Source organism: Pristis pectinata, chromosome 30 (genome assembly GCF_009764475.1).
Source record: "Pristis pectinata isolate sPriPec2 chromosome 30, sPriPec2.1.pri, whole genome shotgun sequence".
Lineage (NCBI taxonomy): Eukaryota > Metazoa > Chordata > Chondrichthyes > Rhinopristiformes > Pristidae > Pristis > Pristis pectinata.
This window is the reverse complement of record NC_067434.1, coordinates 14,202,547-14,230,536: the sequence shown is the minus strand read 5'-3', so window position 1 is coordinate 14,230,536 and position 27,990 is coordinate 14,202,547. Positions and strand designations below refer to the sequence as shown.

The 27,990-nt window shown below is 38.7% G+C and overlaps 1 protein-coding gene across 2 annotated transcripts; it reads right to left on the bottom strand.

The window, feature by feature from the left end:
* Positions 1-292: 292 nt before the first annotated feature.
* LOC127584549 (core histone macro-H2A.2) lies at positions 293-27,990 on the bottom strand. 2 transcript variants are annotated; one of them, XM_052041323.1, is made up of 10 exons: positions 27,817-27,990; positions 19,037-19,246; positions 18,751-18,857; positions 16,898-17,110; positions 14,234-14,344; positions 13,083-13,182; positions 9,871-9,960; positions 6,752-6,926; positions 2,822-2,863; positions 293-974 (listed from the first exon to the last, which is right to left on the bottom strand). In XM_052041323.1, exons 2-10 carry the CDS (start codon positions 19,206-19,208, stop codon positions 809-811), a joined length of 1,176 nt encoding a protein of 391 aa, XP_051897283.1. In that variant the 5' UTR covers positions 19,209-19,246; positions 27,817-27,990; the 3' UTR covers positions 293-808. The 2 variants fall into 2 exon arrangements, with proteins under 2 accessions (XP_051897283.1, XP_051897284.1); XM_052041324.1 differs by lacking the exon at positions 2,822-2,863 and having other exon boundaries at positions 300-974; positions 27,817-27,985.

Sequence of the window (27,990 nt, the reverse complement as noted above, 5' to 3'; positions counted from 1 at the left end):
TTCAGCAACATGGCATCATTTATCCAACTTGAATGTTTCAGATTGATCATCGATGCTTCCTGACTTGCTGAGTATCTGCAACATTTTCAGTTTTTTTGATTTCCAGAATCTGCAGTATTTGAAATCTATCTGAAAATGAGTATTTGAGAAGCTGAAACATATACTTTTTTTTCTTTTACACTTGGACAATGACAAGTTTATAAGACTCATGAACAGTGAGGAAGAAAGTTGCTTTATAACATCTGAAGAACATCCAGAATTTTTTTTTAAAAGTTTTATTTTTTTTTAAAAAGCTGTCACACTATCAAACTACAGCAAATGGTATTGGGAGAGACGTAATGCAGCCAAATTGCTGTTTCATTTTTCAGTTGTTCCTTTACACACTGGAATGTGAAACCCAATGTACTAGCTTAACAAAAGGAATAATTAAAACCACAATTACATGAAGTCAAAATGTCCTAGCATGATATATTTTCCACTAGACAGTTAAATGTCACAATTTTCTTTTAAAAATCTAAACTTTCAATATTTTAGTAAAATCACAAAAAAACTGTAAAAGATGCACAGTATCAAGGTTGTTTTCTGATTTTCCACAAGTAAATTTCAAAACATTTTCCCTCTTCGGGAGGAGTGCTATAAAAATGTAATCAAAAGTTTACACTTCAAACTTCAGACCATGTTTGTGATCACAGAACTCATACTTTGCACCTTCTCATTTACTTTTTAAACACACACTCACGCACACTTTTCTGCATTGTTGGACAAAACGCTGTTTAAAATTTCCAGCTTGCCATTTAAAAAAAACAGGTTACTTTATGTCAAGTTTTGCCATTTCCTGCACATAGATACCAATACTTTCACTGTCGAATAAGACAAAAAAGATGTTCTTCAACGATGATGATGTTGTGTTAACAAAATAATTGGAGATGGCCTTGAGGATGAGCTGCGCTGCAATGTGCTTCGGGAAACAATTTCTGAAGGTAAAGAGAAAAGATTAATGATTATTTCACTAATAATGTTCCCTTCTCACATTACTGTTAATTGTGTACCAAAGAGCTGCGAAAAGCAAAATCTTGTAATGCTTCACAGCTGCTCAGCAGTCTACAGTGATTAGGTTAGTTTCAATACAAATGTACAATTTTAGACATTATTATGAAAGGGACAATTCTGAAGAAAACACTATAGGGGATGGGCAACTAAAAAGTTACATTGAGGGAGAACAAAGGGGGAAGGAAAAGAATTCATTGCATTTTAAGTTTTTGCTGCATTGATTGGTCACAAAGGTGCAAAATAGAGGGGTTGGATATTTATTTTGTATTCCAGAGAATGTTAGGAGACCTTTCAAGGGAAAGGTGGATAAATAGTTGAAGCAGATGAAAGTAACAATTCAAAACAGACTTCTCTTCCCCATCTAATTTCCAAGAACCAGCACATACACATGCCGTGGTTCTCTTACATCATAAACATAAGAGCAAATTTCTTATTTGTTCCATGGATTTTTTTTCACTAAGTTTAAAAAGTCAATGGGAAATGCTTGCTGGTGGATAATCCCTCCAAACGTTTAGATTATTTACTGTATGTAGACCAACTGCATGCTTCTTTTTCCTCTTCCACAGAAAAATGATTTCTGGTATAGCTTTGCCTTAGTTGAACTTCTGAATATTAATGTTGCTGGCTGCTCCCAGGGTCTCTTTTATCCCTTCTATTTCCCATATCCAAGCCTCCTAGGTGTCTGATCAAGTGAGAAAAGTTTTGTGCCATGGCTACTTTCTTCAGTGCAGAGTGATCACATGAGAAGCAAGCACTAAATTCAGCAAAATTATCAATTCCAAATTTAGCAGTCTGAGTGCTCGTCTTCATACTTCACAATTGTTAAAAAGTGTTCTGTTTGCTCATGAGATTCACAAAGTTGTTGCCAATAAATCTTCAGTCTGAACAGTGTAAACTATTTCCAATGCAGCTGCATATGTCCCATGAAGAATGGCGGTAGTGTAGGTTTTCTATTCCACTGGTTGACGTGGCAGTTTCAACTGAGATGAGCAAAGAGACCAAGTGGAAATATCCTGAGCATGTAATTAGTCCTAAACTTCTTGTGAATCCCTTTGGGAGCAACACTTACTAACAGCCTATGTATTTAACAAACTCTAAGCCATTATATAATCCATCCTGATCTAGAGGCCATTTTGATTTTCGATTGTCCAGTTGTGCTCAATCCAGAATATTGAGGTTCAGCTCCATATGTAGAAATGTCACAAGGTTTTTGAAGTGGGGGCCACTCTCCTTGCCCCTTTAAATCCAGTTTTTCCGTTAACTGCTCCAATGTATACCGATTAACAATGTAAACATATAACAACTAAAGCTACTGATAATTTGAGTTCCAAGACAAAATGGTTCATCTGCAACAGTGTATTCAACCAATTCAACTCTATATCTGATCAGAGGCATTTGAAATAAAGTATAGTTCACAATTCCTGTCCTGGATCACCTGCATAGCTTTGTTTTTTCCCTAGGTATATTTCAAGACTGTAACAAGATTAAAAGTTTAAAACATTGGGGAAATACTCATTTTCAGCTATCATTTGATCTAAAAATATTATTAATGGTTATGTTCATTCATCAAGCTTGTTTGATAGATCAGGGATTTTCTAACTAACTAATGAAATAGAATTGTATAACAAGGAAAAGTAATTGTTGGATACCAAAGGTGGTGTCTTTCAAGACACCAAATATGGCAACTCACCCTTTCTAACAACAATCTTCAAGTTAAAGGAAAATATTAAAAGTGGATGACCACCAGAGTAGAAGCATTTGAACATCCTACCTTGATTGGTTTGGAGACCGACCTGAAGCTCGAGAGCTGGTCCTGTCCAATGACATGGAAATCAACCCCAAAAGACAAAAGAGTTTATTATTAATTTTAGGAGGAGACTCCCCCCTCACTCTGGGGTGCTCTCTTAATGCAGAGCTTCCACTGTGAAGCTGGCACAGAATTACAGCACAAAGGCCATTTGCTGGTATTTGTGCTCTGCACAAACCTATTCCCATCTCACTTCTGAGAATGATGTGAGCATTTAAATTGTAGCTGATAATCAAGTGATGTTCTTTCAACAGCAGACCATCCTTAATATATTAGATCATCAATTCAAGGAATCTGCGGGATGTTAGTCAGACAGGGAACACTAAATTTGTTTAAACTTTGTGCCAAGACCAACCTGATAATAAATGGCTGTAAAGCAAGAGAGCTACATTTGCTGGACACTAATGCAGCAGCAAACATTTGTAATTAAAGATCCTTCACAAACTTCAATTATTGGCTTACCTTAAACAATGGAACCTCTGTTTAGAGGAAGATGAAATACCCTCCACTTTATTAATTACTTCACCACCACCATTATTTTACTACTGCAAATGCATAATGGTTATTGTGATACCTCCCATTATTTTCCTAACTTTGATCATATACCTGATGTTGTATTATTCAAATCAATTATTAACTATAAAGGCAGTGTAGTTTAACTTTATAATTAATTTCAAATAAATTTAGCATCTTTGATAAGGCATCCTGCTGTTTCAGAAATGGAACTGCATTGCCATGTTGTTTAATTCATTCCCCACCCCCTCCCTCTGACCACCCCCAATTCCTTATCTAGTGGTAAAAATAACTTTTGCAAGGAGGGCTACATTGACAATCTGGATAATTTCTGAGCCCCATGTGATTACATAAGTTCCAGTTTTCCACTACAATTGCATCTGCACTCAGATTATGCTGTCCAGTGGCAGCAAGATAATTTCCTAGAGTTTCCCTGCAATTACTCAGGGAAATGCATCAATGAGCTTCTGTCAAGTTCAACAACTCCAATCATTTCAATGGAGGATAACAACTAAGGGAAGAGTGTTAAGTTTCATATAATAATTAGTGTTTTCCATTGTTTGCAAATATCATAGAAAAAACAGTTTTTCAAAGTTTTAACAGCCAGTAAAACTGTGTCAAAGCTTGCCATCCACAGCACCATAATGATCTGAGCCAGCTTTGGGGACTTATTTGTTACCGTGGTTAAGTATTAGCAGGGGAGCAGCGACTGCAGATTGATTGTGTTCACAAAGTCTGGCTACTCAGAAACACCCCATGTGCTGTATATGAACTATGAAATTATATTGTGCAGCACAGACATTTGCTTTGAACCATCAATTACTGTTGTACCTTCAGCCCAATGACCTACCCCTGACAGCACTTGTTAAACTCTTCCAGTGTCTACTCCTTTGGTCATGTCAATATTTACCCATGACACTGTGAAGTTACTGTTAAGCAGATGTGTATATATGCTTCATTCTTAGATTAGATTTAGCTACAGATCAGTTTTTGGCTTAAATAAACTGATTTAAACTGAATGGCATGAATTTAGGAACCCACAAGGATTCTTTTGGTCTTTCTTTGCAAAACTATGATCCTCATTTGGCTGTACAGCTAGTTTATACACCCCTTTCCACTATTCAAGGACAAAACAGCATTAATCAAAGGATGATGTATTGTAGTCAATTTCAGTTGTGGGGATGGAAAGCAGAGTTATTATCTATTACTATGTAACCAAGTCAGGAAGCTCAACATTTTTCAGAAATCTTGTGTTATTTATTCGGTAAGTGCAGGCTAGATCCACAGCAGCCAATGTGAGGAACTGGCTTTCAAAATTAAGAATTTTTAGAAAATACAAGGAGAAACTACAAGTGTCCTTTATACCTGTAATAAACTTGGTGGTTTCATATGCCCTTCAAGTATTTACGTTGCAATGCAGGCGTGTACAGCAACTGTTTGTTAAATGCATGCAAGCTTCAGTATATTCAGATAATCCATAAAATTTTGGATTGATTAATTCCTAAGATAGATTTACAAATTCTCAGATGAAACTTGCTACATCTAAAAGCCTTGTAGCACAATCTTTGATCACAACATTTTACAAAGCCACAACAGGTTACTGTGGTAACCCAATAGACACTATTCTGAAAGACCTGATGTAGCTTTTCCTGTCCTCTCAATTCAGCTTTCAGTTCTCAATGGTTGTACAGCAGTCTACAAGATACCTCCTCCAAGCGTTGAAATTATTTGTTTAGTTTGCACTACAGTCCTTCAAGCCTCAATGTAACATTGCCCATCACTTGAAAAGTGCAGCAAACTAGTGAATCTCCTCAGTAGAGTTGTGATCTTATTCCATGAATAAATAGGTTCCGTGAAGACTGGTAGATTCCATGATCTTGCGTCAATTAACTTGGTCATGTGTGGATTCATTTGTTTAAAGCCTGGCTGAAAGTGGTGCTCTCCTTTTCACCAACCCATTCATTTTCAGACGATTCAAAGTTAGAACCAAGGGACTCCAAAGTAAAATAAAAAACTGCGTTGGTCACAATCCATGGCTTTAACATCAGGTCTTTTCTGGCGAATCTTCCTCATACCCGCGAAGATAAGAGACCACTCTCACAGGCACTGGATGCATTTTTAGTGTCTTGATCCACTCAGCTAGCATTCATTTAAAAGAACTACTCTAGCAATTATATCTGCTACTTAGCCACACTGTAGATGCTCTATATATTTAATGCATGAAAATAAATTAAAATTCAGTTTGGAGAAAAGAATACCTAAAATCAGGATGGAATGTATTGTAGAACAGCATATTCACTGCCAAGTGCCTCAAGTTAATTTAATAACAATGAGGATTTTGACAGATTTCTTACCCCACCCAACAAACATGAAGGTTGCCCAATTTGGAAATTCTGATTGAAGTACACTAAATACAATACTTCCCCCATATTAATTGAGAATTGCAAGAAATTGTAGCTTTAGCTTTGACAAGAACCCCTCCCCCACCATAGGGACCACTTGTCCACAGTTGCAAGTAGTCTTTTTAAGAAAAGGTTATGTGAAGTAGTGAATTCTGCACCAGCAGTAACCATGGACAAAACAAAATGTGTAGGTTTTTTTTTACTGGAAGCATTCACATTACCACAACACATATCAGCGGTAGCTTAATTAATAGCACTTGTCTGAGTCAGGAGGTTGTGGGTTCAAGTCCCACTCCGGGGACAGCAGCACAAAAAGTTGATACTCCAATACAGCAAATACTAAAGGAATGCTAACATTGTTGTTTATGGAATGTAACGTTAAAGGCCTGTCTGCCCTTTTAGATGAAGCTAAAATATCCCATAGTGCCATTCTGAAGACAATCATGGGAGTTATTATCACTGTCCTGCACTACATTTATCCTGTACTCATACAGCAGACCTGGTTGTTATTGCATAGTTATTTTACAGAGCCCATGTAAAATTGCTTACCAAATATTAAAATACAAAGTATTGCTTGTTAAGTGCTTTGAGATATATTTAAATAGAACTGTTCATGACCCCAAGATAAGTCTTTATTTTTTCTCCAAAAAAAGTGAAGCTCTTCAAATGATCTGACAACCTTTTGTCTAAAAAGAGGGATTTGGAAATTTGATTTTAAAATTTCTCCACTCAATACCTGTTTAAGCAGAAACATGAATCTCGCATTTTACTGAACCAGTAGAATCTTGGCAAAGCAACAGAATAATGGCACACCCATAAATGTCAATGGGAATTCATAGTAACTGATCACAATAAGCTCTCTCAAGTGGATATTTCCATATTTTTGTTTTAAAAGAATAAAGTCAAATTCATTCAAGATACTGGTGCATGTTCCAATCACTGAACATACCTCTACTTTAAGACAGAAAATACATTTTACCTGCTGCTGGCAATGGACGGGAAAGCAATTGATTTCAGTTTCTTTTCATCCGCCAAGGTCAAGCAATTCTTCACAGTTTTTTCCAGTTGCTCTTCACATTTATCCACTCCCCATTGTGGGATATTACAGTGAATGATGAATTTGGCTGGCAGTCCAGGAGCCTGACCCAAAACAGCTGTAACAGAAAAAGAATTTAATATTTTTGCACTCAGGCAGAATCTAGGAATAGTTAGCAAGACAGCATTTAGTAACCATTCCTACTTTCTTAAAGGGTCACATGACCTACTGCTTCAATTCCTTAAATTCTGGAACTATTATGCGATGAAGATGCTCTCATGGTCATACTGGCAAGGAGCAACAGCAATTTCCAAGTAAGGATTTAATGTGTTTTGGAGAGGAACTTACAAGTGATGGTGTTTCCTTCCACCCACTAGAGGTTATGAGTTTTGGAAGTACTGTTGAATAAGCTTTGGAAAGTGGTTGGGAGTGCCATTTTGTAGAATATAGGACAGTACAGCACAGGAACAGGCCCTTCAGCCCACCACTACGCCAACCATGATGCCAATCTAAATAATCCAATCTGCTTGTACATGGTCCATATCCCTTTATTCCCTGCCTGTTCAGGTGTCTGTCTAAATGCTTATTAAATATTGCTATCGGATTGGTTTCTACCTCCTCCCCAGCAGCACGTTCTATGCACGCTGTATTTAAAAAAAACTTGACTCTGCCTCACACATCTCCTTTAAACTTCCCTCTCTCAGCTTAAACCTATGTCCTTTAGTATTTGACATTTCCACCCTGGAAAAGACCATCAACTCCTTTCATTATTTTATATACTTCTCTCAGCCTCTGACATTCTAGAGAAAACAAATCAAAGTTTGTCCACCTCTCTGTATAGCTAATACTCTCTAATCCAGGCAATGCCCTGGTGAACCTCTTCTGCACCCTCTCCAAAGCCTTCATTTCCTTTCTATAGTATGGCATCCAGAACTGCATACAATACTCCAAATGTGGTCTAAGCAAAAAGTTTCATACAACTGCTACATGACTTGCCAACTTTTATACTCAAAATACCCCCTCTAATGAAGGCAAGCATGCCACATGCCTTCTTCATCACCACTTGTGTTGCCACTTTACAGAAGCTAGAGACTTGAGATCCCTCTGTACATCAATGCTCCCAAGATTCCTGCCATTTACTACATATTTTCCTCTTGCACTTTGACTTCTCAAAATGCATCACCTCACACCTGTTTGGATTAAACTCCATTTGCCATTGCTCCATCCAAATTTCCAAATGATCTATATCCTGCTCTATCCTTTGACAACCTTCCTCACTGTCCACAACTCTTAATTTTCACTTACAGCTGAGGGGTTGGAATGTGAAGTGCATCTATCCCCCAACCCAGCACCATAGGGAATTGCCACTGAATTCAATGTAAAGTCCAGCAACCAAGCCAAAAGTCTGATGTATTGGTAGTGTGCAGATTTGAATGCTGAAAGGCAAATGGATGATTATTGTTGGGAGTTGCAATTCAGTGCCTAAGGTAAACCGTCATCTGATGTGACCATTTTCGTTGAATCAAGGAAATAAATTTTACTTGGCATCTGTAAATAACATTTTTTTCTAAACTGTAAATCCAATTGCATCTTGGCAGACATATAAAGCATCCTTCTCAAATTGTAACACATCTTGCTTGGGACTTCAAATACATTTCAATTTAATACTAATTGTGGTCTTGGCAACATTCTGTAAAACCATCTAGGAAACAGGTTACCTTAGACTTTATCTGTGTAAAGTCACAAAAGTAATTAGTAATCTCAGAGTAAGACAAGCTATTGATAATATGATAGAAATGCATTCCATTTGAGGGACAGGTCATGTGGAGTCTTGAAGTTAAATACAGCCAATTATATGGGGTACATTGCTCATTGTAGATTGGGAAATTAGATTAATTTGCCTGCAGATAAACAATGGCAAGGTTTTAAGAAAATATTTCAAAAGCCTCAGACTCAAGGGCCTGAGTCATAGGGAGAGGTTGGGCAGGAATTTTATTCCTTGGAATATGGGAGACTGAGGGGTGACCTTAAAGAGGTGTACAAAATCATGAGGGGCATTGATAGGGTGAATGCACTCAGTCTTTTTCCCAGGGAAAGAGAACCAAAAACTAGAGGACATAGATTTAAGGTGACAGGGGAAAGATTTAAAAGGGACCCGAGGTAACTCCATGCAGAAGGTATTGCCTATATGGAACAAGCTGCCTGAGAAAGTAGTAGAGTCAGGTACAATAACAACATTTAAAAGATATTTGGATAAGTATATGGTTAGGAAAGGTTTAGAGAGATATAGGCCAAACGCGGGCAAGTGCGACTAGGGCACCTTGGTTGGCAAGGATGAGTTGGGTTGAAGGGCCTGTTTCCGTGCTGAATTACACCTGGGTAAAACACAATGAAAGGGATATTGGTCGACATGCTCAGAAAAAGTAGGGGAGCAACACCACATATGTAAAAATGAACAGAACACCCAGAGAAACATGGAGAAGTACTGAGCTAAAGCAAATTGAGAATGACATTTAACCACATCGATAAGAGGAACACTGCAAATTCAGTAAGCACCAAACCTCAATTGATGCCATTAACTTGTAATTTAGATAGGCTCCCACTAATCTGATCATTAACAAGCTCAAAAAGAAAAATCAGATCCAGCGAGTACTTCTTCAATGCTGTTCCCTGAATTAGAGAAAAACATTACAGTTCCACACAATTGAATAACAAGGAAAATATGCAGTAACTATAGAACTCTGCTATTAAATTATAATTAAAACAGAGGCATGTTGTCTTTCATATTTCTACATACTCTTGCTTTGTTCTCCCATGATGCCTATTCTGCAAAGTGGATATTGGTGTAAAATATGAGATTAACCTTGCATGCAATGTTGAAACATTTGCAAAATGAGATTGTTATTCAGATGTCACTATGTGCCAATGTTAACATTTCACTCACCTTGACTATCTTATTATTTCAAAGCATATTCCTCACACCTGACAAAGTACAGCTTTGTCAATGCCGTAAATAACCTCAATCAAGTAGATAGTAAAAACAATCACAAATTACTACTTGCCTCCAGTTACTTCCAAAGGTCCATTGGATTTTCGGAGCTCTTTCACAGCATCTAAAAACTCCTTTCCACCTGCTTTTTCCAACGCATTACCTGAAATCACAATTATTGTTTAGAAGAGACTTAGGCTATTGATAAATCTGCTTGAAGTTATCAAATTTATAAATATCTAATGGTAACTCCGGTTGCCCACTTCAACATGTGGGAGAGCATCATAATAGAAATCTAATTACATCTTAAATCAAAATGTGAAATGAACATACTCAATAAAAGGGTTTAATGCTTTGTTTCCTCATTCATCTTGGAAGATTGCTTTATGAAATAACTCCCATTTATATTATGCCTTTAATCTTGTTGAAGTATCCCAAGTAGAGTTATCAAGCAAAACAAAAACAACAAAGTTAAATAAGGAGACATTAGGCCAAGTGGCCAAAAGCTTGGTTTAAATAAAAAAGTAGGTTGTAAAGAACACCTTAAATAATAAGAGACAGAGGTTTACAGAGGGAATTTGAGAGCTATAGGGCTTTTCAGATGAAGGCACAGGGTGAGCATACTAAGATATTTAATTGGGGAAAGGCAAATTATGAGGCGATAAGGCGAGAACTTGGGAGTGTAAATTGGGATGACATTTTTGAAGGGAAATGTACAATAGAGATGTGGTCAATGTTCAGGGATCTTTTGCAGGATGTTAGGGATAAATTTGTCCCGGTGAGGCAGAGAAGGAATGGCAGGGTGAAGGAACCGTGGGTGACGAGAGAGGTGGAACAACTAGTTAGGAAGAAGGCGGCAGCATACATAAGGTGTAAGCAGCAAGGATCAGACAGGGCTCGTGAGGAATATAGAGTAGCAAGGAAGGAACTTAAGAAAGGACTGAGGAGAGCAAGAAGGGGACATGAAAAGGCTTTGGCGAGTAGGGTTAAGGAGAATCCCAAGGCTTTTTTCTCATACATGAAGAGCAGAAGGATGGCTAGAGTAAAGGTAGGTCCGATTAAAGACAAAGGTGGGAGGATGTGCCTGGAAGCTGTGGAAGTGGGCGAGGTTCTCAATTAATACTTCTCTTCAATAAAGGGAAATTGTAAATCGTGGAAGCCTGAAGTTACAAACAGAAACTGCTGAGAGCTCTCAGCCATCAACTCATCGCTTCCCTAGTAATAGAAAAAATACTTCTCTTCAGTATTCACCAAGGAAAGGGGTCTTGATGATGCTGAGGACAGTGTTGGTAAGGGTAACGTTCTAGAGTATGTAGATATCAAGAGAGGATGTGTTGGAATTGTTAGAAAATATTAGGACAGATAAGTCCCCGGGGCCTGACGGAATATTTCCCAGGCTGCTTCGTGAGGCGAGGGAGGAGATTGCTGAACCATTGGTTAGGATCTTTGAGTCCTCATTGTCCACGGGGATGGTAGCGGAGAATTGGAGGGTGGCAAATGTTGTCCCCTTATTCAAAAAAGGTAGTAAGGATAGCCCAGGGAATTACAGACCAGTGAGCCTTACGTTTGTGGTGGGTAAGCTGTTAGAAAGGATTCTAAGAGACAGGATCTATGAGCATTTAGAGAATTATGGACTGATCAGGGACAGCCAGCATGGCTTTGTGAAGGGAAGATCTTGCCTCACAAGCCTGATAGGGTTCTTTGAGGAGGTGACCAGGAAGATTGAGGAGGGTAGTGCAGTGGATGTGGTCTACATGGATATTAGTAAGGCATTTGATAAGGTTCCGCCTGGTAGGCTTCTTCAGAAGGCCAGAGGCCAAGGGATCCAGGGATGCTTGGCCGTGTGGATTCAGAATTGGCTTGCCTGTAGAAAGCAGAGGGTTGTGGTGGAGGGAGTGCATTCGGATTGGAGGGCTGTGACTAGTGGTGTCCAGCAGGGATTGGTTCTGGGACCTCTACTTTGTGATATTTATTAATGACTTAGATGAGGGGGTGGAAGGGTAAGTTAGCGAGTTTGCAGATGACACAAAGATCGGTGGTCTTGTGGATAGTGTGGAGGGCTGTCGAAGCTTGCAGAGGGATATTGATAGGATGCAGAGCTGGGCTGACAAGTGGCAGATGGAGTTCAATCCAGAGAAGTGTGAGGTAGTACACTTTGGAAGGACAAACTCCAAGGCGGAGTACAAGGTAAATGGCAGGATTCTGGGCAGTGTAGAAGAGCAGAGGGATCTGGGGGTTCATATCCACAGATCACTGAAAGTCGCCTCACAGGTAGATAGGGTAGTTAAGAAAGCTTATGGGATGTTAGCTTTCATAAGTCATGGGATCGAGTTTAAGAGCTGCGAAGTAATGATGCAGCTTTACAAAACTCCGGTTAGACCACACTTAGAGTACTGTGTCCAATTCTGGTCGCCTCATTATAGAAGGGATGTGGAGGCGTTGGAAAGGGTGCAGAGATTTACCGGGATGCTGCCTGGATTAGAGAGTATGGATTATGAGGAGAGACTAAAGGAGCTCGGGCTTTACTCATTGGAGAGAAGGAGGATGAGGGGAGACATGACAGAGGTATACAAAATATTAAGAGGAATAGATAGAGTGGACAGCCAGCGCCTCTTTCCCAGGGCACCAATGCTCAAAACAAGAGGACATGGCTTTAAGGTAATGGGTGGGAAGTTCAAGGGAGATGTCAAAGGGAGGTTTTTCACCCAGAGAGTGGTTGGTGCATGGAACGTGCTGCCTGGGGTGGTGGTGGAGGCTGATACATTGGACAAGTTCAAGAGATTGTTAGATAAGCATATGGAGGAATTTAAGATAGAGGGATATGTGGGAGGAAGGGGTTAGATAGTCTTAGGTGTGGTTTGAAGGGTGGCACAACATGGTGGGCCGAAGGGCCTGTATTGTGCTGTATTGTTCTATGGTTCTATGACTATCCATTCTCATCTTTCCAGAAAATTTTTAGTTACCTAAAAAAATAAATTAAGCAAAACAAAGATTTGTCAATGCATTGTCTTCAACATTTGAAAGGTTATTTGGAGTGTTAATAGGCCAGATGAACTTATTGTTTGAGGAAGCAAATTTTTAAAAAAGTGATTAGAGCTTACAATGAATCATGTAATTATGTACTCAACTCAGTTAGTCATTTTTATATTTCAATATTTTCAAGCAACTTTATTTATATCATTAATTTAATGGAAGTGCATCCAGCAGACTTTTAATTGTTACTAAGAAGCTCCCCTGAGGCATAGGGAAAACTACTACAGGCCCACTGGGAACAAAAACACGTACCAACGTCTTCTTTAAGGTCTATTTCAGCATTTGTTGGGTTGATGATGCACTCAACCTTAACTGAACCGATGTTACTGATTTCACTCTGTGTCAATGACAGCTGAAAAAAAGAGACGAAAAGATTTAGTAAACAGTTTAAGAGCAATCAGATGGTCAAGATAGTTTGACTTAGAAAAACAGGAGCAAGAGAAGGACATTGAGTGAGCAGCCTTCACATCTGCTCTGCCAATCAATCATGGCTGATCCTCTCACCCAATACTGCACTCCCATTCTTTCTCCATACTTCTTGATGCCTTGTGTCTAGAAATCTATCCATATTTATTCTTAGACATACTTAGCCTGCACAGCCTTCTGTGGTAGAGAATTCCAAAAAATTCACCAGCTTCTGAGAAATTTCACCTCATATTAAAGTCTTATTCCAGATTATTCTAGAACTTCATCCCACCTGGGGGAAACATCCTTCTTATGTCCAGTCTTTCAAGCCCTAACATACTTTTCAATGAGATTTCCTCTCATTCTTCCAAACTCTAGTGAATAAATGCCTAGTCAAGCCAATCTCTCCTTATGTAACAGTCCCACCATCTCAGAAACACTGACAAACCTCCCTCTATGGCAAATATATCTTCTTTGGTAAGACCAAAATGATGTACAATAGTCCAGCTGTGGTCTCACCAAGGCCCTTTACACATGTAGCAAGACATCCTTGCTCCAATACGCAAAACTTCCTGTAACAAACCAATTGCCTCTTTAACTGCTTACGTTCGTTTTCAGAGACTGAGTACGAAGGCATTCAAATTACTCCTTACATTGACATTTTCCATTTAAATAATACTCTGATTTAATACACTGCATCTGCCACATATAAGCCCAGTCACTTAACTTGCAGCCTCTGAATGCTCCTGACAATCCACAATCTCACCCAGTTTTTTGTTAATTATTGACATACTTTGAAACATTAGAATTAAATTAAATCCAGTTAAATTGATATAAATTTATACTATGCTAACTTAGCACATACCCATAATAGGTATTAATCCTCAAAATAAAAATTGCAGAACTGATGATGTGTTATGCACTTAATAAATGCACACAAACCAGAAGTCGGAAATTATTTAAATACAATTTTGAATTAAAAATACCACACAGCTTACCTTTTGCCCCAAGAAAAGGCTCTTTGTCGAAAGAATTGTGAAACCTTCACCAGGTACATCATCTGAGGTGGAACTAGATGCTCCTTCCTTACTGCTTTCTATTCGTTTACCCTGATTTAAAAAAAAAGGTTTTTGAAAAATTCATTTTTTGTTGCTGAAATAATGCAAAACTTCCATAGTACGGACCCAGGTACATTTCCCAATAGAAGGACACCACTTTTATTTGTTCTGTGCTCAAGCAGAATTGCCAGTAGAAACATGGATGACAATGACCTCGATAGTATATCCATTTTTCTTACTAACCTTAGTAGGAAAACAAATCTTATATTTGATATTACATATTACTATAAACTTTGGATGGTTTATGAGCACTTTATTCTGCTAAGATTAAATCACCAGCTTTCTGCTTTATGTATGTTCAGGTGTACTTAATTTTAATCCACACAGAAACACAAATCTTGCCAGAAAATGTGCGTGTACAACATTATTACATTTTATGAAAATCAGTTATTTTGAAAGTAGAATATTTTCATGAAGAATTTTGGGTTGAATTGAGCCTGCTAGAAATTTAAACAGGGTACTTGTTGTCAGCTGTGTGGCTAGGCACAGCTCTAACGCCATCTATAAATTTGCCGATGACACCACTATTGTTGGCAGAATCTTAGATGGCGATGAAGAGGCATACAGGAGTGAAATAGATCGGCTGGTTGGCTTCAATTCTGGTGTCGCAACAACAACCTCGCACTCAACATCAGCAAGACCAAGGAATTGACTGTGCACTACAGGAAGGGGAAGTTGGGAAAATACACACCAGTCTTCATTGAGGTGTCAGCGGTGGAAAAGGTGAGCAGCTTCAAGTTCCTGGGTGTCAACATCTCAGGAGGGTCTACCTTGGGCCCAACACATTGATGCAATCATGAAGAAGGCATACCAGCGGCTCTACTTCATTAGGAGTTTAAGGAGATTTACTATGTCAGCAAAGACTCTTGCAAATTTCTACACATGTACAGTGGAGAGCATTCTGACTGGTTGCATCACCATCTGGTATGGAAACTCCAATGTGCAAGATTGAAAGAGGCTGCAGAGGGTTGTAGACTCAGCCAGGTCCATCATGGACACAACCCTCCCCGCCCTCGAGGACACCTTCAAGAGGTAGTGCCTCCAAGAAGGCAGCACCCTCACCATCTGAGGCATGCTCTCTTCACATTACTACCATCGGGGAGGGGGTACAGGAGCATGAAGACCTTCAGCCTTTTGCCTCTTCTACCTATCATCTCTCAGCTTCTTACTTCCCCACCTTCCTACCTTACCCCCCCCTCAGCTGGACTTGCCTATCACCTGAACTCACCTTTCACCTGCCTGCATGTACTCCTCCCCCAACCTTATTATTCCAGCTTCTGCCCTCTTTTTCCAGTCCTGATTAAGGGTCTCGACTCGAAACGCCTACTATTTATTTCTCTCCATAGATGCTGCCTGACCTGCTGAGTTCCTCCAGCATTTTGTGTGCGAGGTTCTGTTACTTATCACCTCACCTTCAGCTTCTGACCTCCCCAATCTCACCCCATTGACACCTAATTCCACACAAGTCTTGCTTTTCCCTCTCTCCATGGCTTGATTGATACCAATTTCAGAAAAAAAAAAATCACGTTTAGGGCAAGGTATGGGAAACCGAATGTTAAATTTCCCTTCACTAATGTACTCAGGCTAATAAACTCAAAAATTCTCAATAAGTACAACTAACAGCATCTTGGTAATAAATTGTCTAACAACAATGAATAATTTTCATTATTGGAACCATTGTAATTGAAGCCCAAGTCAAGTTTACAAACCTGCTGCATCACCCCTTTCTTGCCCCATGTTAAATTTCCTATATTAAAAATCAGGTAACATTGCAGGTTTTTAACCTCAGGGAGCTACCTCAATTATTCGTTAAATATTTGAGGACGCTATTTTAAATTAAATGATACTGTAAACATCCAAATTAATTTAGCCAGTAACCTACACTTCAATATGCAGACATTTAATTTAGATTATTCATCCTAAAAGTTAAATCAACACGACTTTTACCAAATTAGAGGGTTTTCAGCAATATCACATTAGCTTCTCGCTACTTATTACTGGTTTGATGAGGAAAGTGCAATATCAGAGATGAAAATGAAAAAAAATACACAACTTAAAATGAGATGCATCTGGAACTTAAGTTTGGTTTTGTAAAACTCTGATAATCTGACATGTTTGGGATTTTGGTGGTGTCAGACCAGCAGATTTTCTGGACCATTGGATATCATTTCTATTAATACCCCAATGCACTTAGTTCACTTTTTAAGAAGATGTTACACAGTACTGCAATATATTTTGCCGTGAAGGCAGGCAAGTTTAAAGAGAACGTGGGAACTGGAACTCTGATGAGTTAGGAGTGCAGGAACAGATTCCAGAGAGTAGGAAGGGACGAGGGCCCTGGGGAACATAACAAACATCACAGTTGAGCCAGATGCTTAACCATCAGGATTTCCAAATTAGAGTTTTACTGGCACCATGGAACACTGAATTGAAGCTTCCAAAGATAATAATTGGCTATTTTCTAAGACTAAACAGTGTAGCACCTTTGTAGCACAATAAGTGCATCCCTCATAAGAGAGGAAGAATTTTGTGCTTGATACATACCTTTCTGGCCGATTTGGATTTTGTAGCCTTTTTGACAGATGCTTTCTTGGCAGATTTTTTGATTGGAGATGGCTTTGCTTTCTTTGCCTTCTTTTCTGATGGTGTAGAAAGAATGGTTTCCACTTTACTTCTGGCACCACGTTTCTTTGCCAGGAGCTCAGGATGAATTCGGGGCAGCACACCACCACTCGCAATTGTTACTCCCCTTAGTAACTATAGGCACAAAAGTAATACTGTATAGACACAGCTTTACAAAACATTTATGTTCTAGTAAATTGCATCTGAAGCCAGTAAGTTTCAAAATAAGGGACAGTTTGTTTTTGGTTCCTCTTTATACAAATGGACTACTTTATGGGAAGATGCACCAATGAGTGAAATATTTGATTTGTATAGAGAATTAAATGAGTCAATGCACAAAAATAGATGCAAGTTTATCAAAAAGGGCAGTATATCTAAGATCTCCAACACACACTGTACCCTGTAATTACTCCAATACAGCCAATTTATAAATCATGCAAATTCTAGTTTGTAAAAATGTTGGTAATTACATGTATAATATTTCAACCATTAGTCGTTATTGATGATACTTATTTTCAGGAGAAACTACAGTACAATAGTCCTTGTTGCATCTGCATACTAAATTTGAAAAGGAAAATGTATGCAATTAACTACTTTTAAAAATTTGAAATGACTGCTTTTGTGTGGCACCTCTTGGGTACTTGAGAGTGTTTTGGATTACTCTGTAGTTGATTAATTAGTTTTTGACTGTAGCCACTACTAACAATGTTGACAGATGCATGAATGTACAAAACATAGGCGCCACAGGATCTTTTACATACATCCGAAGCAAAAGAAAGCACCTCCAAAAGTGCAGCATTGACCAGGCATTCAAATTCTCTAGGGAACTAGAATTAAAATTGTCTTGATTTGCAAGAGTGCTCCCAATGGGCCAAGATGATAATAACAATTCACTCATGGATGACAGAAATTTTTACTACACTCAACAGTACAACCCTTCAAAAATAGATAACGGTCCTCGATGAAACGAGCAGACAGGTCAAAGGCAGACATGTGGCAATTCTCAAGAGGATTTCGCAGTATATGGCACGATGCAACTGAACTTAAGAAAAGTCAGTTCAATTCAAGATACATATATTTCAGAACCTACCTGAGATCAGTATAACTAGCAGGTGTCCTTCACAACTGCTTAATTTCTTCTCACATTATCCATATTTTCAAAATCTTTATAGAATCTAACAGCACAGAAAGAAACATTTCATGCACACATACAATTCTAATGAAGGGTCCAGGAAATGTGATGTTAAATGTTTCTCTTTCCACAGATGTTGCCTAACCAGCTTAGCATTTCCTGTTTATTTCAAATTTCCAGCATCTGTAACTTTTCTTTGATTTTCATACACTCTGATCCAACCTCCAATGCAGTCTGTTTGACCACATGGGAATCCTCTAGGTTCTCCAGTTTCTTCCAACATCCCAAAGGTGTGCTGGAGGTTAACTGTCTACTGTAAAATTACCCCAGGGTAGATAAATGGCGAAAGAGTCAAAGCGTGTGGAGGGAGAGAGGAGGGGGTGTTACAGGAAAAAAAGGAGAGGGAATAGGAATGATGGGAATGCTCTGCTGGGAACCAGCAATGGACCCAATGGGTTGAATGGTGTCCTCCTACATTGTAATAATGTCATCTATCTAATTAGTTTCACTCTCCAAAGTCTTGCAAAGCCTTTACTTAAGTAAATACATTTTCATTTTTGAAAATTAAAGATTCCACCTGCATAAATAAAACATACAAATTGGGGTTCATATAGATCAACACAATTAACACCATGAGCCTTACCTGATTTAGTTCTTCATCATTTGCTACTGCCAACAGAATGTGCCTTGGAGTTATTCTACTCTTCTTATTATCTCTGGCTGCATTTCCAGCCAGTTCCAGAATTTCAGCTGCACCAAGAACAAATGTTAAAATTATTAGGTTTAAAACTATACTAAAAATGTCTACCCGAAGAGCCAAAATAAAACATCCACCAAAATAAACGGATCCATTTCATTTCCTTATTAAGGTTTTGTGCTTAAAACTATAAATTAGCTTGTTCTTCACGTTCTAAATTTATACTTTTTACCTGCTAGGTACTCTATGACTGCTGCCAGGTAAACAGGCGCTCCCATGCCAATACGGTATTTGAATGTTGCTTTCCGCAAGTAACGCATCATCCTGCCAACAGGAAAAATGACTCCTGCTCTGGCTGAGCGTGACAACTTGGTCATTTTCTTTTTTCCACTTCGAGCTGACATCTTGCAATTTGTGGGTTAGAAAAATACCACCTGTAGATCTGAAAAGGCTATAATCAGTCACTTAGACATTGAATCTTGCAGCACAGCAGGACATTTGGCTCATCTGGGGCATGCCAGCTCTCATCCCACTCTCCCCTTCTTTTCTTCATTATCCTGCAAATGTTTGTGTATTAGAATTAAATCAACATTTTAAAAGAAATTTCGTGTCCATGACTATGTCAACTACAACTAAAACCCTTTGATCATTATCAAATAAATCTAACTGCTGCATACAAGTTTCTCAAAGCTAAGTGGCAATAACTACTGGATTTAGTAGGGAGCTGAGCAATTCAGTCCATTAATAAAACAATTGACATGAAGCAAGAGATAGCAATTTTGACAGTGATTTAAAAAAAATGGTGAAGAGCAATGCTTATCCATCACCCATGGTTTACAAATTTCTATCCAAAAATTCTGGGGCCACAAATGTGGCCTAATTAAGGTTAATAAAACAGGGGCAGAAATAGACCATTTATTCAGGTCACGGGCATTACCTTTCCCTGTTCCATTACGATATCCTTAGGTATTTAAAAATCTATCCATCTAATTTCCGATGTCCAAGCCTCTGGGGTAGAGAATTGTGAAGATCGACAAATTTTGGTACAAGATTCCCACTTGTTTTGAACAGAAATATCTAAAGTAATGACCACTTCAGAATTTTCAACAGTTTCTCAGCATTGACCCTATCGAGCCCTTTTAAGAATGGCATAACTGCTTGTTCTTTTAAGCTACCAAAATATAGGCTCAATCATTTCATCCTCTCTTCATTGGACAGCTTTGTCATCACAGGAATCAAATCAGTGAACCTTTACTATATTGCACCCAGCCAAATGTATCTTTCCTTCGGATAGGAGGCCAAAACTACAAATAGTACTACAGTTGTGGTCTCAACAAAATCCTATGTAATTATGTAACTGCTGCAAGTCCTTCTCGCTATTATTCTCTATTCCCCTCAGCCAAAATATCACTTTCCTTCAGAAGTGCTGCTGAACCAGCATGCTAACTTTTGTGCAAAAGGACACCATCTGAATATCAACATTCAATAAAATGTCAGTCAAAAAACTGCAGATGCTGCAAATTTGAAATAAAAACAGAAAATGGAAGCATTCAGTAGGTCAGGCAGTATCTGTGTAAAGCATTTTTCTAGCATTTTGTGTCTTTATTTCAGTAGTGTCACCTTTTAAAAGTATTTTGTATTTCAACATTTCCTACCACTGTATGCAATTTCACATTTCTTTCCCACCCATTTAATCTATCTATATCCCTGTAAAGCTTCTTCATGTCACTGTCACAGCTTACTTTCACAGCAATGAGTTATTAGCACACCTGGGATACATTACATTTGATCTCCCATTAAACTTAAGGTTGTAAATAACCAGAGTCTAAGCACTGAACCCAGAGGCATTCTATCCGGAAAATAGCCCATTAATTTCTACTCCATTAAGCAGATCGTCAATCCACCCTAATACATTACCCCAAACTTCAGGTTCCCAACTGAAAGCAATTTCTATTGAGGATCTCATCAAGTATCTTCATCCACTGGCTTCTCTCTATCCATCCTTATTAGCAATATCTTGAAAAATGTGTCAACTTCCCTTTCATTGAAGTGTCGACTCTACCAATCCAGGATTTTCGAAATGCCCTGCTATATTCTTGTTGTCAGGTTAGCTGGCCAATCATTCCCAGTTTCCCTTTCTTAAACTATTGGATTTCATTTTCTACTTCCTAAGTAGAACCATTCCAGAATACAAGGAATTTTGGAAGGTCAAAACAAATGTATCCATATTTTGCTTTCAGGGCACCGGGCAGAGGATTATTTCAATTCTTCTTGAATTTTGTCTTTACTAATACCAGTCTGAAGTGCTTCACTCTCATTAGATCTTTGGCTTACCATCATTTCTGAAATGCTTATTTGCCTAGAAATAGGATTTCAAGTGTGTCAGAACTTAAATGGCTCTCCTCATGGCAGCCACAGAGAAAGATGCCATGCAGGCGATAAGAAATGCAGCGATCACTTGTGTAGCTGCGTAGGTCTACAATCCCTCCAGTGCAATGGTCTGCCACAGTGGAGTCCTGAACCATGTCACTTCAAGGTGGGCTGACTGGCCAGGCCGTGATCACTCTGTGGAGCTCTGTCAAATGAACTGTGCAAAAAAATGCTGTGAACAATAAAGAGGCAACTAATGATGTTTCCCCATAATCCTGATCATTGAAAACTGATAATGGCAGATGGTGTGTGCAAGATGGTGATATCACAGTGCTGATCCTTGTATGATGTTCTCCTAGGTTTTTGTTTGAGTGTTCAATGAAGTTCACAGGTTACACACAGAAGCTCCAACTTCTGTTAACAATGGAGGAAACTGTGCAGCTTGTGACCCCATTAAGTGTGAATGACAGAGTGAAACATCATCCACACCAAGGTGAATTGCACCTGGATGGATACAATTATCCCTGGAAATGATCGCTAGCACAATCTAACACAATTTAAAAAAAACATTACTTTTGTACGTTTGGACAAGAAATAAGATGTCCAAATGGATCCAATTCCTAGGCCATTCTCTCTACAGAAAAGACAGAAAATTGTTGTTTAATGGTTCTTCCATTTTCACATCCTGCATTATAATTTCTCTTGTCACTGCCTCTAGGATTTACCTACATTAAACTTAACTTCACTGAATTTCTATTGAGAGACAATCGAAAAGAAGGGCCAATTTTAGACCTCTTTATGTAAACTGCTGCTTTATTTATTTGGTCCCTTGGTTCTCCTCTATTATTTATGGATAAACAAACATTTATTGATAATATTTTTTGATATATGCAGGAATTTGGTCTCCTTTCCTTATCTGACTTAAAAATGAATTAATTTCATTGTCATTTTATTCCCCCTCCCCCCGCCCCACCCCAACCACAGAGCTTTTGATACACTAATTGTTCTTTTGGTGTCAGAAGAACTGGTAAAATTCTAGCAAGGGCCTCAGAAACCCAAACAATGATATAATGCTGTCTGCACTTTGCAGTAGAACAGTACAGCACAGGAAAAGGCCCTTCAGCCCATGATGTCGGCGCCGAACATAATGACGAATTTGAACATAATGACGAATTAAACTAAATCTCTTCTGCCTCTATATGATCCATATCTTTCCATTCCCTGCATGTGTCCATCTAACAGTTTCTTAAACACTTTTTTACAACAGTAAAATTTCTGCATTACTTTGTTCAACTATCTGCACCTGCTTTAGCATTTGTCAGACAAATTATCCATGAAAAGTTCAGACTTCAAATTGAGATAAAGCAACTTAAAAATTGAAGGAAAAAGGCAATTTATCACTTCATATCACTTCATAGGACAACATACCTACACTCCTTACTTAGTTACCAGAACAAAAGACAAAGAACATGTTTCTCTTGACTAAAAATAATTAGCAGTAAAACTTAACTATTCTCAGAAATTTAACAATCTCCAGTTCAAAGTCTTTAATGCCTATTTAGAACCTAAAACTAAGACTCTATACTGATTCCAGAAGTCAAAACTAATGCAACGTCAAAAAGAAACTGCATTTTCTGAACAATGTGTTGCACAAACACAATACTCCGGATTGCACTACATTACTGGTGAGCAAGCAGTTCCAAACAGCAATGTCAATTAGCTGAAATATGTACATTGGCAAGTTGTGGGTTTCTGCACCTGCACACTGCAGCTTTAAAAGTACTGTACCCACTGGTGGTCAAATGCCCAGTTCCGAATTCACCACTGAATCTAGCAGCGGTCGTTAATCTTATTGGCATGGCCCCATTCATTTGAATAGGGTTGTCGACCTTCAAAAAGTTCAGATGCTTTTTCTGAATGTTAGTTAACGTTTTCAATTAAATTTTAAAATGTATTCAGATGTAAATTATCAAAAATGCATTTATTTTAACTTTTAAACTTATTTTCACTATTTCTAATCTCCTTGATATCAGAGGTCATGTCAGGGGCAATCCTTAAGCCGTCCAAGGGCCACTTGACTCTTTCAGCCTGCTCCTCCTCATGGAATGGCTGCAATCCTGTGGTTATTGTGTGCTGCACATTCACACAAACGTGTGACCACAAGCATCCCACAGGATACAAGCACAAGATCAGGATCAAGGACATTTCAATTCAACTCCTAGCTGACATATTAAATTATAATAGGAAAGCGATACAGGTTATTTAGACTTTTAAAACTGCATTATTAAATTGGCTGATCCAGGTTTTAAAAATACTGCATTTGCATAGAAGCTGGGAGGTGGAAAGAAAAATGGAGCCAACAGAAAATTCAGCAATAATACAATTTTCAATATTGTAAAAATAATACACCAAGGATGACTAAAAAGTTTTGTTTAGTTCATTCATAGGACGTGGACATGGCCAGCAATTTTTGTTCATTGCTAAGTGCCATAGAACTTGTGAGGCTGTTTCAGAGGCCAGTTAAATATCAACCACATTGCCATGGGCCTGGAGTCACATACATCTTTCTTTGAAAGGCTGTTTAAAGGAGCTATCCACTACAACTTTCCCCACAAACATCATTTTCTTTCCTTTGCAGGTTTTTAAATAAAGCTATCAGCAGAAAAAGTTCATTTTCTGTGTAAAACCAAGGCCAGATATACATGGGTCCAGATTGTGTCATGGACATCAAAGCTATTAATGTTCAATGGAAAAATAAATTGAATAGCAACTTCCACTTAGCATCACTTTCCAAGGAGCCTCAGAAGCTCTGCTGAAGAAAAAAATGTTCCTTGAACACATAAGCCACAGATCCTTAAGAGGCTAAAGAAATTCAGTTTGTCCCCTTTGACTCTGACCAACTTTTACCAATGCACCATAGAAAGCATCCTATCTGGATGTATCACGGCTTGGTACGGCAACTGCTCTGCCCAGGACCGCAAGAAACTGCAGAGAGTTGTGGACACAGCCCAGTGCATCATGGACACCAGCCTCCCCTCCTTGGACTCTTGTCTTTTCCTCTCGCTGTCTTGGTGAAGCAGCCAGCATAATCAAAGACCCCACCCACCCAGGTCATTCTCTCTTCTTTCCTCTTCCACCAGGTAGAAGACACAGGAGCCTGAGGGCACATACCAACTGACTTAAGGACAGCTTCTACCCCACTGTGATAAGACTATTGAATGGTTCCCTTATACAATAAGATGGACTATGACCTCACAATCTACCTTGTTGTGACCTTGCACCTTATTGCACTGCACGTTCTCTGTAGCTGTGACACTTTACTCTGTACTGTTGTTGTTTTTAACCTGTACTACATCAATGCACTCTGTACAAACCCAATGTAACTGCACTGTGTAATGAATTGACCTGTATGATCGGTATGCAAGACAAGGTTCTCAGTGTACCTCGGTACAAGTGACAATAATAAACCAATACCAAAACCACACTGACAGGAATCTCTAGATACCATAAACCTTTGCTCATAAGACTTGCTTATTCTTGCATCCTATCTCTCTTGCAATAAAAGCTAACATACCATTGTTTCCCAAATTGTTTACTGTTCCTGGAATGTTAACTTTGTGATCCATACCCAAAGACACCCAAATTCCACCTGCCCACCCTCACCAAGTGCCAACATTTAGCACGAACAGAGAAAATTAAAAAGTATATTTCAGGCTGGCAGATTGTTCGTTGCAGCATATTATAATGATCAATATTGGGCACTCAGCTGTTCACAATTTATCTCAATAACTTAGATGGGAAGACAGAGCACAAGGTACCCATGCTTGCTGATATTATAAAGCAGAATGGGAAAGTGAATTGTAAGGAGGATACACAGAGTCTGAAAAAGGCTCTGACAGTTTAAGAAATGTACTGGAAGGTGGAAGATAGATTATGATGTGGAATAAGTGCAAGGTTAAACACTTTATAGGAAGAAATAAAGAGAATTTTTTAAAAAAAGTGAAAAACTAGTATATGTGTACAGAGGGATCTAGGTGCGTCAGTTAAGGAAATGCAAAAACTAAACATGCAGGTATAGCAAATGGTACAATCAGCTGTTATTGCAAGGGTTTTGAAGTATAAAATTGAGGCAAAATAGATCTTTTGCAAGACCCTGTATGATAAAGATGAACTTTTGATCTCTCAATCTACCTCGTCATGACCCTTGCACCTTTTTTGCCTACCTGCACTTTCTCTGTAATTGTAACACTATATTCTGCATTCTGTTATTGCTTTTCCTTTTGTACTACCTTCATGTACTTATGTATGGAATGGTCTGTCTGGATTGCATGCAAAACAAAGCTTTTCGCTATATCTCGGTACAATAATAAATGAATAACCAAGAGCACATATGCATTTTAATTTGGTCTCCATGTCCCAGGAAGGATTCAGTGAAGTGTAATTTTACAAGCCCGATTCCTGAAAAACCGAAGTTGTCCTACAAAAAGGAAGCTCGTCTTATGTTCACTACACTTTAGAAGAATCAGGTGTGATATCATTGATTCATACATGAAGAGAGACTGACAGAATTAATGCCAAGAAGCTTACAGTGGCAAGTCCAGAGTGGAGGGGCACAGTGTAAAGTTAGGGGATCAAGTAGAAGGAAAAATTTCTTTATACATAAAGCTGCAAGTCTTTGGAATTCTTCATTTCAAAGGGCTTTGCACATTCAGTCATTGAGTACATTCAAGACTGAAATTAACAGATTTTCTTGATCGAAGGGATGCATGGACGAGGCACAAAAGTAGACAAGGCACATGATCAATAATGATCACATTGAATGGTGAAGAAGACACAAGGGGCACTCCATTTCAATTTTGTTTTAATTTAAAATCCACAAACATTTTAAGAGAGAATTTCCCATTCTTCATAGCAAAATGAATAGCCTCATGTTTCCCCATGTTACATACATCTCTGAATTTGTTCCTCACCTGTTAACCTGTCTAGACCCTCTTTGCAAACACTGAATGCTCCTCACAGTTCACTTTCCTTCAGAGCTTTTATCTTCATCGAACTCAGATATGTCAGTTTTTCCATCTAAGTCATTAATTATTAATACTGATCCTTCTGGCACCCCAGTTATATCAGCCTTACAACAACCCATTTATTACTCCCACAAAAGCTAAATATGACAAATAGTGGAAATATGAAATAAACAAAAAATGCTAGAATTACTTAGCAGATCAGTTAGCATCTATGGAAAGTGAAACAAAGCGTTTCAGGTTGATAATGTCATGATTAAAGGTCATGGACCCGAAATGCTAACTCTCTCTGATCAGCTTATTATCTCCAACTTTTTCTTTTATTCCTGTTTTGTGTCCTTTAACCAATCTATAACCCTAGCCCTTCCAAAAGGGAAACATTCCATATCCATAGGTCTCCCACATCTACTCTGCAAGTTACACCTTCAAAAAATAAGTCAAAACGCGATTTCCCTCTCATAAAACTATTATGATTGTGCTTATTCATAATATTTCCTATTAGCATGTTCTTAATGCTGAATTCAAGTATTTTCCTTTGCAGCTAATTAAGATTTGAAGCCATGTAAGGAAACAAGGCATCCAATTCTCATTAGCAAGCTCACATAAACAGACTGCCTTCCTCTCGATATACCGAGTGCAAATTACATTTGTCTAAGTATTTTTGCAAGTAGGACTTTTCCAAGATTTGAGGCTTTCATTAAGCATTTCATCCCTCCTCCCCCAACCCAAATTCAGGTAACCCGGCATAGGAAGATGGCAAAAAAATGAAAGGCAGGAACAAAACGTGCCATGATTTTTTTTAGAAAGAGGAACCTTTGAGATTTTTGGACAAGTCCCGTCCATTTTGCACAGCGAGGCGCGCGTTGCAGCAAAGGCGGGAAGCAAGGTGAGTGCCCGTCGCTTTCAGCCGAATGGAACGCGGCGCCGTTCAAACCGCGAGCTCGAGCGGCCCACTCAACCGTCATCCCGGGGCAGCGGCCTGCGCAGGGCCTCGGCTCAAAGGCCTTCCCGAGCCTGACTTCCCTCCCCCACCTGCATATTAGAAACCCGGAATTCTCTGAAACAAAACTCGGCACGGTATGCATTCTTAATTTCATGTGCACATTTAAAATTAATTTGTAGTTATACGTGGAGTTAAGCAAATGCTTGCAAGTCGCCTGCACAGGTTTTATTCAGGGGGTTGGTGTATCGCTGCTCAAATGTTCCTCTGCACGGCGAGCGGAGTGAATTGGTAACTTGAACAAAACATCCTCCTTGTATTTAAAAATACTTTAAAAATAAAGACAAACCTTAAGGCCTAGGAAAAGAAACGCGTAAAATACACGATAAAGCCCCTAGGCCGAGCGTCCCCATTCCCGCCGAAATATTTTCCTCCAGCAAATGAAACATTCATTTGCAAAAATAAATGGGAATACAAGATTTTCTAAAAAAAATTGCAGTTATTCACATTTTTAAAACATCGGAGATGAAATCTCCAACACCCACAACAAGGTGTCAGGGGCAAGTCTTAGTTGCCAATGCAGATTTATTTTTTTTGGGCGTTGAGCAACGTTCGTTCTTGCCAAGCGAACCCACTCTTCTGTTTATTTAAAAAACATATTTAGTAGCTTTATGTGCTTACCTCCCTTGATGGGCGGCAGTGGAGTCTGTAGATCCTTGGCGTCCGTTAATCCTGTGTACGGAGCAGGAAAGGGAAGCTCTTTCTCGCTCTCGCAAAACCCATTTGAAAATACAAACCCAGCCTATCAGCAAAGGAAAATGATCAGAGCAGGGGAGGATAGGTTAACAGAGGGGC